The sequence below is a fragment of the Cyprinodon variegatus genome, unplaced genomic scaffold (assembly GCF_000732505.1).
Source record: "Cyprinodon variegatus isolate N-32 unplaced genomic scaffold, C_variegatus-1.0 Scaffold180, whole genome shotgun sequence".
Taxonomy (NCBI): domain Eukaryota; kingdom Metazoa; phylum Chordata; class Actinopteri; order Cyprinodontiformes; family Cyprinodontidae; genus Cyprinodon; species Cyprinodon variegatus.
Genome location: NW_015150633.1, coordinates 589,117 through 601,764, shown reverse-complemented (window position 1 = coordinate 601,764; position 12,648 = coordinate 589,117). Strand labels below are relative to the sequence as shown.

Genomic DNA, 12,648 nt, shown 5'->3' with positions numbered 1-12,648 from the left:
TTCAGACAGAGATATATTGAGGACTACATATATTTTTTAATCAGCAGTTAAAGATACTGAAATCATCTGTGTTGTGCTGCTGCTTTCCAAACTTTAGAGTTTTCAGCAGTCACTGCTTTTTGACCTGCTAATTACTGAAATGTTTAAATCTAATAGCTTAGTGATTCCCTCTTGTCTAAATCTAAAATATTAATTTATTTCTTCTGCCACAGAATGGTACCTTACAACCCGGGAAAGCCACTATATCTTACATTCCAAGTGACACGGTGAATGGTTCCAGCTTTGCTGAGAAGCTGCAAGACATCTACACTAAGAATCTGCTTTTCCAGGCTCATCTCCAACAAGTGGAAAAATATGTTCAAGACCTTAATATGACCCTGGACCTGGAGAAGGAATTTTTAGAACCTAAGGCAAGACTTAAAGCGATGTGTGATAAAGTAAAAAAACACATTCAAGAAATGAATCCCTCTATGCCTGTGCTAATAACACCTGAACCACTGCAGCAGCCCAATATGAGCACCTATTACCAGAAATGCTATGGATTGACCGTTCTAAAGAGGCTGGGGGACTGGGGAAAAAATGTAAAGTGGGTAATACTAGAGAAATGCAACAAAGAACGGTGCACCTTAGAAACCTAAGGAGAAAATTGGCCATTTACTTTTCTATATTTTTTCTTATAATATTTGATAGCAAAAATAAACATTATCTCCAAATTTTATTCTTTTAAGAATATTGTGTAAGTCAGTGGTCTCCAAAGCTGGTCCTTAAGATCTACTGTCCTACAGATTGTAGATGCATCCCTGCTTCAACACAGCTGAATCAAATTATTGATTACCTCTTCAAGCCATTCATTTGAATGGAATTGTTTGAACAGCACACATTTATGTAATTGAGAGTTGAATTATTTATATATTTATAAACCATGTATTTATCTGTCATTTGACGTATCTTTTTTCTTTGTTTTTTTTTTTGTTTTTTTTTACTATTTGTGTAATAAAGATATGGAAAAAGGGCAAAATCTGAAATGGTGAGTGATTCATTGTTATGGCATGAGATTAAATTAGTAACTAAAAGAAAACTGGCAGGTAGTGATATGCTGATTTGCCATATTTGATTAAAAAAAGTTGAAAGATGATACTCAATATAGTGTATTTCCCTCCAAAAACACCAAAAACTGATTGCAATATACATAGTAAAAATATGGAGGGATTGTGAAAACTACCAACTTTATGGAGGGAAGAAGAGCTAAAATGGGACAAAATAAGTTGATTATCGGCTGCAGGAGAGAAAGTCTGCAGTTACAATGGCTGTGGGTTTTACAACACAACTAAAGCTGTATTCAAACTGTAAGACACTGCGAGGAAAGGTCTCAGTCACATGGACAAAATCTTGATTTCAGAAGTGTGTGTTGGTGGGGGGGGGGCACAAGCATTTTTTGATTTAACTAAATTCAGCGTGTTTGACCATCCAATCACAGACCTGATTCAGTGGTGCATCAGATGTTTGAAAAGTGAGCTTCACAGGAGTGACAGCAGTGACAGCCAATCACAAAAGATGGTGGTCCAATCAGGAGCTTTTGGGCGTTCTAAACTTAGGGAGGTAGACTTCAGTTTGAGCAGCAGTTTTCTGCTTGATCCTAGTGCTTGATGAATGTCTGTGTACTGTACTGTAACATTGGTTGTGGAGAGTAAAACGTAGAGGGGACCAAAAGTGTAGGAGACATAAAAAATTCATTTTTTAATGAAAATTTTCTCATCTGGTGACATTAGACCTTACTAACATAACGGGGATCATGGATTATTTTGAGCACATCTGTATACTTCAAGAGGTAACTTTGATTTAAGCCATATAGGAAATGCCTTTGAAAAACAGATGTAATTTTAAACAAGATAAAAAAAAAAAACAGGAAGTGAACAAGCATGTCAAATGTTGGAAAGGAGGCACAAATAATACGGTACATTAAAAACAGGGGCCCTGAAGACCTGGGTTAAGAAACCCTGGTTTAAAGAGTTCCTGGTGCAAGGCCATTTAGGCATTTGGATTACTTTTCTTTTTTTTTTTTTTCATTTATCATTTGAACCACAAATGAGCCTTGAGGAGAGGAAAAAAATATGTTCATAGAAATTTCACAGATGATGGGCAAGGTGAGAACTGAATGTTTTTTAAGGACAGACAAATCTTGCAATCATCAGCATAATAATGAAAAACAATACCATATTTCTCCAGAAAAGGTCCCAAAGGGCTGTGATGATAAAGAACTGTCAGTCACAGAGAAATTCATCTGTCTAAAAAAATGATTTGTATCAGTTCATACTCAAATAAGGAAAATGGTGATAACACAACAGTTGACTCATCTGAACCTACCTGATTAAAAAAAAAAAAAAGATAGAACTGAGCTGTACATGGTAGAGTAAAGATTAATATTGTTTATCTGGTTGTTATCGTGAATTAAGACATCTTTTGTGTAAGACAAGGTGAAGGCCTGTCATGATGAAAGTATGATGACAACAGAATCAGAACAAGAAGCAAGCGTTGATGAACCCTGCAGGTAAGAGGTGCAGGTAAGGGGGATAAGAATAAATTACTAACACTAAATTAGCTGTCACTCAGGTACGAGCGGATCTGGTCCACTGGGGCTCCTGTCCCCCTAACCCAGCGTCCAACATTAAGGAATACTGTGGTCATGACTTGGGTTCAGGGGCTCAAGAATTACAAATAAAACTGATTTGATGTGTAATTACAGACCCTTACTAAAGCTGTTTCAGTTCTATGTAAATGTTTAAAACCAGATTAAGAGTAAAAAAAAAAAAAAAAAAAATTAAATAATGTATCATAAGCACTTCTCCCCCTTAGATTTTAGAAAGAAAGGGAACCTTTGATATTGGTCTGAATTTCAACAGACTTATGGGTCAAGTCCAGTTTCTTTCCAAGATGTGGCAATATTGTTTTATTTAAAAATCTAGAGAAGCCAATCTTACTTCCAGAAAAACAAGATAATGTCATAGAATGACCATTATACAGTAAAAAACGTATGTAGTGCCTTGAAAAAAAGGCTGTTTCTGAGATAATGCTAAGAAATGGATAAGAACAAATGAATGCAGTCGATTCGTCCTCGGCTGGAATTACCAATTCAAAAAGGTCACATGTGCTTAAAACCATCCAGATGTAAAGCAATTCTCAGGAAGTGGTTTTAAAACTAAATAGTTTGGCAGTTGACAAAGGAAATCTTAATGCCTGTTTCAGTTTATGTAGGATCTGCAATCTATAAGCTAAATCTTTTTTTTTCTTAGTTTATGTGTGGGATAAATGCAAAAGTATAAATTACTCTTCATATTTGCATCAATAGAATGTGAAGTTTTGCTAATGCATAAATCAGCATGGAAATTAATGGCAACTTTGTACAGTATATGGACTCCGAGCTTTACTGTCATTTGAAACACTACTGTAATTTTGCACAAAATTGTCCGAAACATTGATAAGCCTGAAGGCATGCTTTTTCAACCTTACCCCTTTAATGGGAGATAACAAAAAATCTATATTGCCATTTTAATATTGTTCATTTAATGTAGATCTAAATATATATCAAATATATTGTATAAAATGTGTAAAAAATATGTCAGTGAATTGGAATATTATAAGATATAGTTTTTTGTTGTGTGATGTATCGCTCACATTGCTTGCATCTGAGATTGTGAAGGGTAATAGAGTCAAAGTTTAAATGCATACATACTTTTTCTCATCTTAATCATGTTTCTTTGACACTGGTGTAGATCATCGGCTCAATCAGAGATGAGTGAATGCAGGTTTGCATCATTTGGGTCCAATACAGTTAAAAAGTAGATACTGTCAAAAAGTGGGAGGGTGTGTTTGGTTTTTGAAACATTAAACCATCTTGTGATAAAATGTTTACTTTTTTGGGTGTGTATATGTAGGAAGATAGTTCATACTTGTTGGCATCAGTGACATCATTTCATTTTGTAAATGAACATTTTGTATTATCTTGGGATGTTTATATGTGTTTGGGCTACCCCCTTCCCTGAGCAGGTGGTATGTTCCAGTTAGGTGAGACTTCTAAAACAGCTTGTTGTACTTTCCCTGAAGCAGCAAGCATTTTTTTTTTTTTTTCGGGTTTTTTTTTCTCCCCTTTGTCTTTTATCTAATATTCCTTGCTTTTTACAAATACATGTCAGTATTTTTCATTTTCATAAATAATATTTTCTATTAAATTATGAAGTTTGAGTTTTACATTTAAGAAAAAGTTTATCAGCCTCAGCTTTTGTAAAGGCATCCCTTCTTAGAAAAACCCATTGAATCAGCAGCAATCAGCTTTTTCTAAAGCTTTGAAGGTTTTCATTAAATGTTACGATGAGAATACATCCAATTTTAGCCATACTGGTATCCTTTATTTAAAAAAAGACAAACTAATTATATCAGTTGAGAAAATAATTCAATGGTTTTAACTTAAAAAATATATAGTTTTACTAGAATGAATCAATGATTAGAGGTTAAGAGCAAACGCACACAGGAAGAGCTGCAAGATCGATATCAGTAAGATTAGGAAAATATGTCATCATAAGAATACCAGATAACTGCTTACCAATGTAAAGGAGATGATTCAAATTTAGGATTTTTTATATATGTATATAAAACAAAAACTACAGACGTTAGTAATAGTGATAGTTATCACAAGGTTCAGATTGAGTTTGGTGAAGTCCATAAACGTTTATTGTTTTCCTGTTTGCTTTTTGCAGTATTTCCGTTTGTAGAAGAGACAAAAATTATGCTAAGTTGCTGACCTAATGAACGAACTCTGTTATGAACGAGGATATGAAGAAAGTTTATCATCAGTAAATCTTCAACACGCCTCTTTTAGCCAGTGCATACATATACTTGTAAAGCGGTTCGACTGAGGTGCAGTCACTGTTACAGTGCCAAATAAAAATGAAATACATACCAGGTACAGTATACCAGAAACTCACTTTTCCCCCCCCCCACCACACATCAGTTGGTATCTTTAATATATTTATTGATTTTCTTGAAGTACTTTTTGGTCGTAACTGTTTAAAAATGTTGATATTGTGCACCTGTTTGCAGGTCTACTTGGGGTGGCATGTGCCTACATGCTGATCCTGGTGGAGGGCTTGGCTGAAAGAAATGGATCCAAAAAACATATTGCTGGAGGAAAATGTTACTTGAAAGAGCTGGCAGCCCTCACAAAACATCAGGTGGAAGAAAGCTTGATAAGTTTTGTAAGTATGAACTGGTGCAAATACCTTTAGCATGTTTGGGTTACATATTTGGACTATTCTTTGGCAGTATAAATCCTCAATTGCAAAATTTTTACTTTTGTTCAAACAATCACGCTTGCAATTCAAAAGAAAAAGAAAATATTCTTCATGCTAATATGTACATATATAATTTCAGAAGTCTTGAAGTTGTTAAATGTTCCATTTAATAGCTGAAATATATAATAACTTTTAGTAGATATGTCCCTAAAATTAATTGTATATATGTCTCAAGTTAGATTAAATGCAGTGGTGGATGAAGTACTCAACAGTAGTACTTGAGTAAAAGTATTGATACTCATAGTCAAATCTTAATCAACAACAAGTAAAAGTTACTCGGTCACACATCTACTCAAGTAAAAGTATTGAAGCACTCACTTGTGAGTATTCAAAAGTATGTGCATTTATAAGTACTTAAGTATTCAAAAGTAAAAATCTAATTGTCTAATATCAGTAAATTTCTGTATAATTTTCAGAGTAATTTTAAATAACTTCATAACTTTCAGAAACCAAATGAAATATTGATGCGTAGAACTACTTGCTACAAATTTTTCACCAGCTGTAAAGAACGTCAGCATAAAAATGCCACAAAAAAGGAAAGATATTTTATTATTCCTTATTTAAAAAAAAAGAAAAGAAAAGAAAACAAGAGTACCTTGATTTTATCTCCTCAAACGTCCGCTATGGAATAGAGGTTTAAAGTTGAATCCATTGCCACAACTCTGGTTTGAGAACTAATCCTACTGAACAACTTGGTCACATGGCAACAACTAACACCTAAATAAGTTTTTCACATTCATATAATGTCAAACAAATCTCTAAAACAGTGGTGTCCAAATTCTTTTTAACTTGGAAATGGAATGGAATGAAAGTTATAAGTACCCCCCCAAAAAATGACTCCAGTAAAGATACTCCAAAAAGTACTTATGAACAGTAATCAAGTAAATGTACTAATGTACTAACCATGGATGTTCTTAGAGGTCTTATCTGGGTCTATATAAAATGATCCACAACTTGACTGATATTCATCTTAATGCTTAAAACAAAGGTGCACTCTGAGGAAATGAGTACTTACTGGTGCATAGCAGACTAAGAAATTAGTCATCATCTCATCCATAGACAATACTTATTAACGGTGAAGTCATGTAAAAAAAGAGAAGTAGCACTAAGTCGTCTGTGCTTTGTCATTAACAATATCAGTAAAATTAGTACTGGATCTCTCTTTCAGGATAAAGCCAATGGACAACACCTTGGTACTTGGCTGCCTGGCTTTCCTGAGCTACAGGTCCACAAAGATTCTTTCAATGGGCCAAAAGTGCAGTGCAGCCTAACATTCATGGCTCTAGGGCTGGAGAAGATCTTGGAGGATCAAAAGAACGACCTGAATCCAACAGATGTTTTACTTCACAAGATGCTTTGGAACACAATTTCTCGGGTCATGATGCTTAAAGCTTGTATGGAGGATTTTCTCAAGGGCAAATGCCCCGAGGATCCGTTGCCACCAAAGATGCCTAAGCATGTGTTTGATAGGAAACAGTGGAGCCACACTCTGTTGAAGTCAGCCAAGTATTATCTGGACTGGATGGAACATAAAATCATAGTTTCAAAGGCCAAAGAGTTTAAAAAGAAAACAAATCAGGTTAAAAATACTACATTACATAAGTACATTAGGGGGAGTGTTTATCATTTGTGATCTCAATACGTCAGCTAAAAAGGCTGATCTAGTTACAATTAATGCATCCCAAAATATTTCCAGCATCAATTTAATCAGGAATTCTCTTTTTAGTATTTCCTAAACCTCGGCTGATCGGACCCCCGTATTCGTCTTTCAAGTGCAGTGTGCGAGTTTAGAAGCAGTTGGCCGTATTTAGCCATCGCGCAAAAAGCTTCCAGTTAGCTTAGCATTACAAGGAAGAAAAAAGTTCAGTTAGAAACAGTTTTAAACTTCAAATTAAAATAGTATTTTTTTTTTTGGGAACAAAAACATTCACACATTTTAAAGTGTTTCAGTTAAGCTAATTGATGCTAGCTTAGGCTTCTACTATAGCCTATCAATGCAGGCCACTTCACCTATTGTACTGTAAGTGGACCAGTTTACAAAATAAAAAAAGACGTAGCGGTATCAGAAAGGGTTTTATTTTATTAAATTTGATAACCCCCAGCAATTGACACATTCCTGTATGACTGTAATTAATCAACATGCCAGGGGATAAATGAGAGGGGACTCTTAGCGTTTCCTAATTACAGATGGTTGTTTTCTTAGCCTTCATGGTGATTAATTGTTTTGCTCCGGCCACATATCTCTCGTGAGATGGCCACACTGCCTGAGGGAGAAAGTTAATCTAAAAGAATCACCTTCTGAGAGCTCTTGGTTTAGACTTTAATCAACAAACCTAGCAGAAAAATTAGCAGCCAGATGGATATCACAGAAGTTGATGTCCGTGTGGCTTGCATCAAATCACACTGTAAAAACAGATGATTGATGCCGGGCCCATCCAGGTCGCAATAAGGGGATCATTCATTATTTATTAGTTCTTCTGAACTACTGTCAATGTTCAAAATGTGTATATTAATCCATTTTATTTTATCATATGCATGCTGTTTGCTCACAAACAAAGTTTTTCTGGTCTTGCAATAAAGTGGTCATTTGAAAATATTTTTAATGTGATTCAATTCCACGGCATTTTAATTTAATCGCTAACTGATATCGGCAGTTATCACACAAAAAACTAAGAAGAATTTGTTTCACAGTCACTTTTTATTAAATACCTCTTACAGTATATATGCATGCAATACACACAAAAGCACCAACACATTCTTTGCGGTTTTAGTTTAGTCCAAAAAGCAAACAAACAGATATGTTAAGATTAAAACTGTTTCCATAATATGGACATGTTCGAAGCAAAACCTGATGAGTAAGCTGTCTTTGCAGGGGACTTGATGATCATCACGGATGAATGTATGAGGCGTTCTATGCACTTATGAAGTGTAAATATTACAATTTGCAAACTGCATTTGACCATCTTTCTGAGGTCGGAGTTTTTGAACGTCTTCATCTAACCGAAATAATGCCAAACCGTCCAAAACAGTCTTCATTTTGTTGTGTCTTTTACTGAAAAATTGTCTTTTAAACAACCCAGTGTTCAGATTGTTCGTCTAGTTCATACGGGTAGGAGCTCTGGAGGACTTTCACCGTAGCAATATTTTGCTTGAGGGTTTCGATAGGTGTTCTCATGCTGAACACTCTGAGCAGAAAGAGAGAAAAAGAAGATGGACAGTTAAACTTTAATCAAGATCTACTTGAAACTCAAGATTCTAACAAGAGTGTCAAAATATTTTTAAGGACTCAAGAGATAATAAAAGAGACAATATGTGAATACTAATACATATATTAATTCAAATTTCTACAGGAAACAAATGAGACAACTCCAATGACAGAGATAAAAAAAAAAAAAAAGTTGTGCATGGTTTTTAAATCTTATCTTGATTTCATAGATGATAATGCATGCAAAATGTTGACTTCAACTATCAGCATAAATTTGTTTGGTAAGTGTGGGGAGAAACACTCACCCAAATTTCCCACGGATATAAAAAGTCCACACACTGCAGTGAAAATACCCACTTTTTGTGATGAAATAAATGACTATTTCCACTCTTTCTTAATCTCTAGAGTCATCTATGGCTGTAGATTCATAATTGGCTAAAAAAAAAACCATCCCATTATCAAAACAACATCATATGCAGAGAGGAATAGTGGTGGAAGCATTAGGGTTTGGGACTATTAAGTAGAATATTGGATTCTTAGTTAAAAAACAATAGTTGAAGTTATAATTAAATCCAAATACCAATCAATGTTGCCTCAATATTCTCAAGGTTCTGCTAAAAACATGAACATAACCCAAATATTAAACTCCAAATCATAAAAAAGATTATGGTTTGAAAATCAGTAGTGCTAGGATTAGGGTGTTAACTTTTTATATCCGTGGTATAATTTGTTCCATCATTAATGCAATGTTATACTTTTAAAACATGACCTGTATTTAGCTGATCACGTACTTGTGAAGAGGTCCTACACTTGGCCAGGCACAACTCGAAATGATCCTCCACAGCGGTGAAAAGATTCTGGAAACCTTTAGCTGCACGATTCAGAAAGTGCTCAAGCAGAGGTTGCTGGGTAAAAGTATACAGATAAGGTATTGATCAATTGCTAAGAGTGCATGTTGAAAAAATATATTTACGCAGAAAATTGAGGAGATGCTGATGACGGTTATTAATCTTGATGTTGTGGAGTTTGAGGTGACAGATTACCTTATCAGGCTGGAGGCAGCAAGACACGCAATACTCATAGATGCTACAGCAGCCGTTGGCGAGGCAGCTTTTACAAATGTACTGCCTGGTGCTGGGGGCATTGATGTTACAGCAGCCATTAACCAGCAAGTCCTTTCTCTCGCACACATAACCTGTCAAACGAGCAGAAGGATTGATTATAGGTAAAATGTGGTGTTATCACTGCAGCGATGGTGAGTAATAGCTGCGTTATTTACCAAGTTCATCTGTCAGCAATATCTTGCCCTGGATGGAGTTTCTGCATTGAGTAATCTGACGGCTGCTGTTCCCCAGGTTGAAACGCACTTTCCAGGCGATGCGATGGTCTGAATCTTTAACTTCTAAAAGTGTGCGGTCCCGCAAGGACCTCTCCTCCTGCAAAATCAAAGCAGCAAAAACAAGTGTCATAAAATACATTAAAGAGAAGAAAAAAAAAAGAAGACATTTTTATCTTTTAACATTGAAACATGCAATCCATCTGAACACCAGAAAGTCCAATTTTGAATAAAATCTAAATGTTGTTTTTTTCAAACTCTTTACTTCCGATTTTTTACTTTTACATCTCCAATTCCATCAGTCTCAACGAAAACTTTTTAATCAAGTAATCAAGAAACAGGTAATAATTGACATAAAGACGCATGTTTCCTCGTTAAAATCATGATTGGCCCTTCGTATGTTTTAGTGTTATGTGTGATAATACTCAGCTAATCTAATCAGAAAAATAATCAGTTTTTCCATGCATAATATATCAGATAATTATTGTGTTAAAGAGTTATGGAAAGTAACATTTTGTAATAAACTAACATAAATAAAAGTGATAAAATTCTGTTAGGCAGGCAACATAACATCGATACATCATCTAAACCAGGGGTCTGAAACCTATACAATCCAATTTATATATATATATCGCGTGTGTTTCGTTCGGTTCATGCGCTGCTCCTTTTTCTCATAGGCGAAGCGTTTACACTCCTGAGCAGAAGGTGGCGCTACTGCGACCAAAGCCAACCACCAGTAGTAAACAAGAAGAAGAAGAAGCGAGGCAGCAAAAAATGGTCACTTTTTAAACACCACAAGTGAAGCGCCAGGGCATACAACAAAAAAACAACAAATGTATCCAACAATCATGTTTCTGGGATGTGGGAGGAAGCAGAACATCCAAAAGAATAAACATATAGACATGCAAGAAGAGCTCAGATGGGGATCTAAACACAGGATCATCACCTCTCTTTCTAATGCATCTTAATTACACATATTTACTGTATTTTGTTGTGTCAGATCTTAATGATCAGTTATACTGTTCATTTTTGTTTGAAGCTTGATTTTTTACAACCTTTTCAGCATCTTTCTGTTGCATGTAAACAAATGTCCATAGTAAGGACTGGGACTATGTACAGAATGCTTCCTAACAACCTGTTTCTGCATAAAGTATATTGAGTAATCTGTTTGATTATCATTATTTTAAGCCAAAACAGAGAGGTATATTGTCAATTTGATATTCATATAGATACATTGGTAACTTCAAATTAAAGTTAAGAATGAATTTAGAGAATAAGCTTAGGATTTCTACCAACTGTGCAACCACTAACTTCAAAAGTACAGCTATTTTTCAATGTGTAGGTTTTTATTCAAAAAGCTAAAACTCAATATGTTTTTTGTTTTTTTTATATGTGAGATTATGCATCTGTATTAAAAGGTGAATCTATTTTAAGCATTTTGTAATTGACCAGTAATCCCATTAAATCTGTCCAACACTGTACTCCTCCTGTCCCTGATCTAACGCCCCCAGACTCTGCAAAGGATGAACCCATCTGCTCAGGTGTGTCTCTGTACCTGTTTTAGTGTGCTGGTAAGAAAATAGATGAGGGACAATCCGAAGACCACCCCCAGCACCCAGCGCTTCCTCAGTAACCTCCGTAGAACCAACATCATAGCATGATTTTTCGTGGGAAAATGCAGGCGACAGTCCAAACCATTAATCCTCCTTGGGTATTAATTCCCCCCCGACCGTCTTCAGCTTCGAGATATTACAAGCTATGTTTCAAATTATGTGCAAAACGCATTAAAAGCTCAACTTTAGCTGCCTGTCAGAGCTATGAAGTTAGATCTTAGCTAACCCATGTTGCGCTTTTACCATTAATTTAAAACTGATATTGCCCCCCCAGTAAACTAATAATTTTAATTATGCAGCGATAAAATAAATAAAGACATTCGAGCTAGCTGTGTTCCATAATAGAATCTCGCTTTGTCAGCCTGCTAACTAGTTAGCTTTCGTTAGCATTAGCCTTTGGCAGCCAGTAACTATAAAGATACGCTAATATTATATAACAGTGTCTAATGGCGGCGATTTATCTTCTTTGGTGAAAATGATAATAGAAAAAAAGGAAATTCCCAGAATTAAAAGCCGTAAGCGTTGTGTTTCTACTGCGAAATCTTAAATGTGTCAACAACATCAACGCGTATCTGAAAAACGGATGTATGCTGACGTTATACAGGAAGTTTTCCCATCATCATCATCATCAGGTGCTAAATGTTTTTAATTTCGTGAATTACCTTAAGAAATTGATAGAAATAATATAAGATTTAATAACTTACTTATTATATTTTTATTGTATTTATTTTTTATTTTTTTGTGGGAGAATTTATACATAACATCCCGATCCACACTCCAATCCAGTAGATGGCGGTAATGCACATCAATAAGTTGCTTGCCAAGCACCATAAATAAAGAAGTAGAAGCAGCTAACGGGTAATCCATGAAGCTAACGCAGGTAAAGTAGCTACGTATGCTAGCTAGGTAAACAATATAAGCTGAGCCAAGATAACCATGGTGCTTTGGTTTTTATCTTTCCAGGGCTGGGCCATGTGGTGAGGCCATGCAGAGGAGACACAGCAGCAACACGGATGGCATGCCCTCTGAAAGGTGGGAGAGACGCACTGCTTGAAGGCTGCCCTTAACCCTTTACAGGGCCCTTAGTGAAATACTTTCCAAATCAACATTTCAAGCCAATAGTGTTATTAGAATCATGGACAAAGCCTT

The 12,648-nt window shown here is 35.4% G+C and overlaps 3 protein-coding genes across 6 annotated transcripts in view; 2 read left to right on the top strand and 1 right to left on the bottom strand.

The window, feature by feature from the left end:
* The first annotated feature begins 4,935 nt into the window (after positions 1 to 4,935).
* On the top strand, positions 4,936 to 7,270 carry LOC107087321. The gene is made up of 3 exons (XM_015378842.1): positions 4,936 to 4,957; positions 5,095 to 5,249; positions 6,514 to 7,270. Exons 1-3 carry the CDS (start codon positions 4,942 to 4,944, stop codon positions 6,976 to 6,978), a joined length of 636 nt encoding a protein of 211 aa, XP_015234328.1. The 5' UTR covers positions 4,936 to 4,941; the 3' UTR covers positions 6,979 to 7,270.
* Positions 7,271 to 8,033: 763 nt separating this feature from the next.
* Positions 8,034 to 12,085, bottom strand: LOC107087327 (chromosome unknown open reading frame, human C12orf49). The gene is made up of 5 exons (XM_015378850.1): positions 11,442 to 12,085; positions 9,830 to 9,986; positions 9,594 to 9,745; positions 9,342 to 9,455; positions 8,034 to 8,530 (listed from the first exon to the last, which is right to left on the bottom strand). Exons 1-5 carry the CDS (start codon positions 11,538 to 11,540, stop codon positions 8,447 to 8,449), a joined length of 606 nt encoding a protein of 201 aa, XP_015234336.1. The 5' UTR covers positions 11,541 to 12,085; the 3' UTR covers positions 8,034 to 8,446.
* A 221-nt stretch (positions 12,086 to 12,306) lies between these two features.
* rnft2 (ring finger protein, transmembrane 2) overlaps positions 12,307 to 12,648 on the top strand; it is a 13,626-nt gene continuing 13,284 nt past the window's right edge. For all 4 annotated transcript variants that reach the window (XM_015378847.1, XM_015378845.1, XM_015378846.1 and 1 more), the window contains exons 1-2: positions 12,307 to 12,379; positions 12,463 to 12,531. In XM_015378847.1, coding sequence (XP_015234333.1) covers positions 12,485 to 12,531 — 47 coding nt within the window. In that variant the 5' untranslated portion in view covers positions 12,307 to 12,379; positions 12,463 to 12,484. The remainder of the gene's footprint in view (positions 12,380 to 12,462; positions 12,532 to 12,648) is intronic.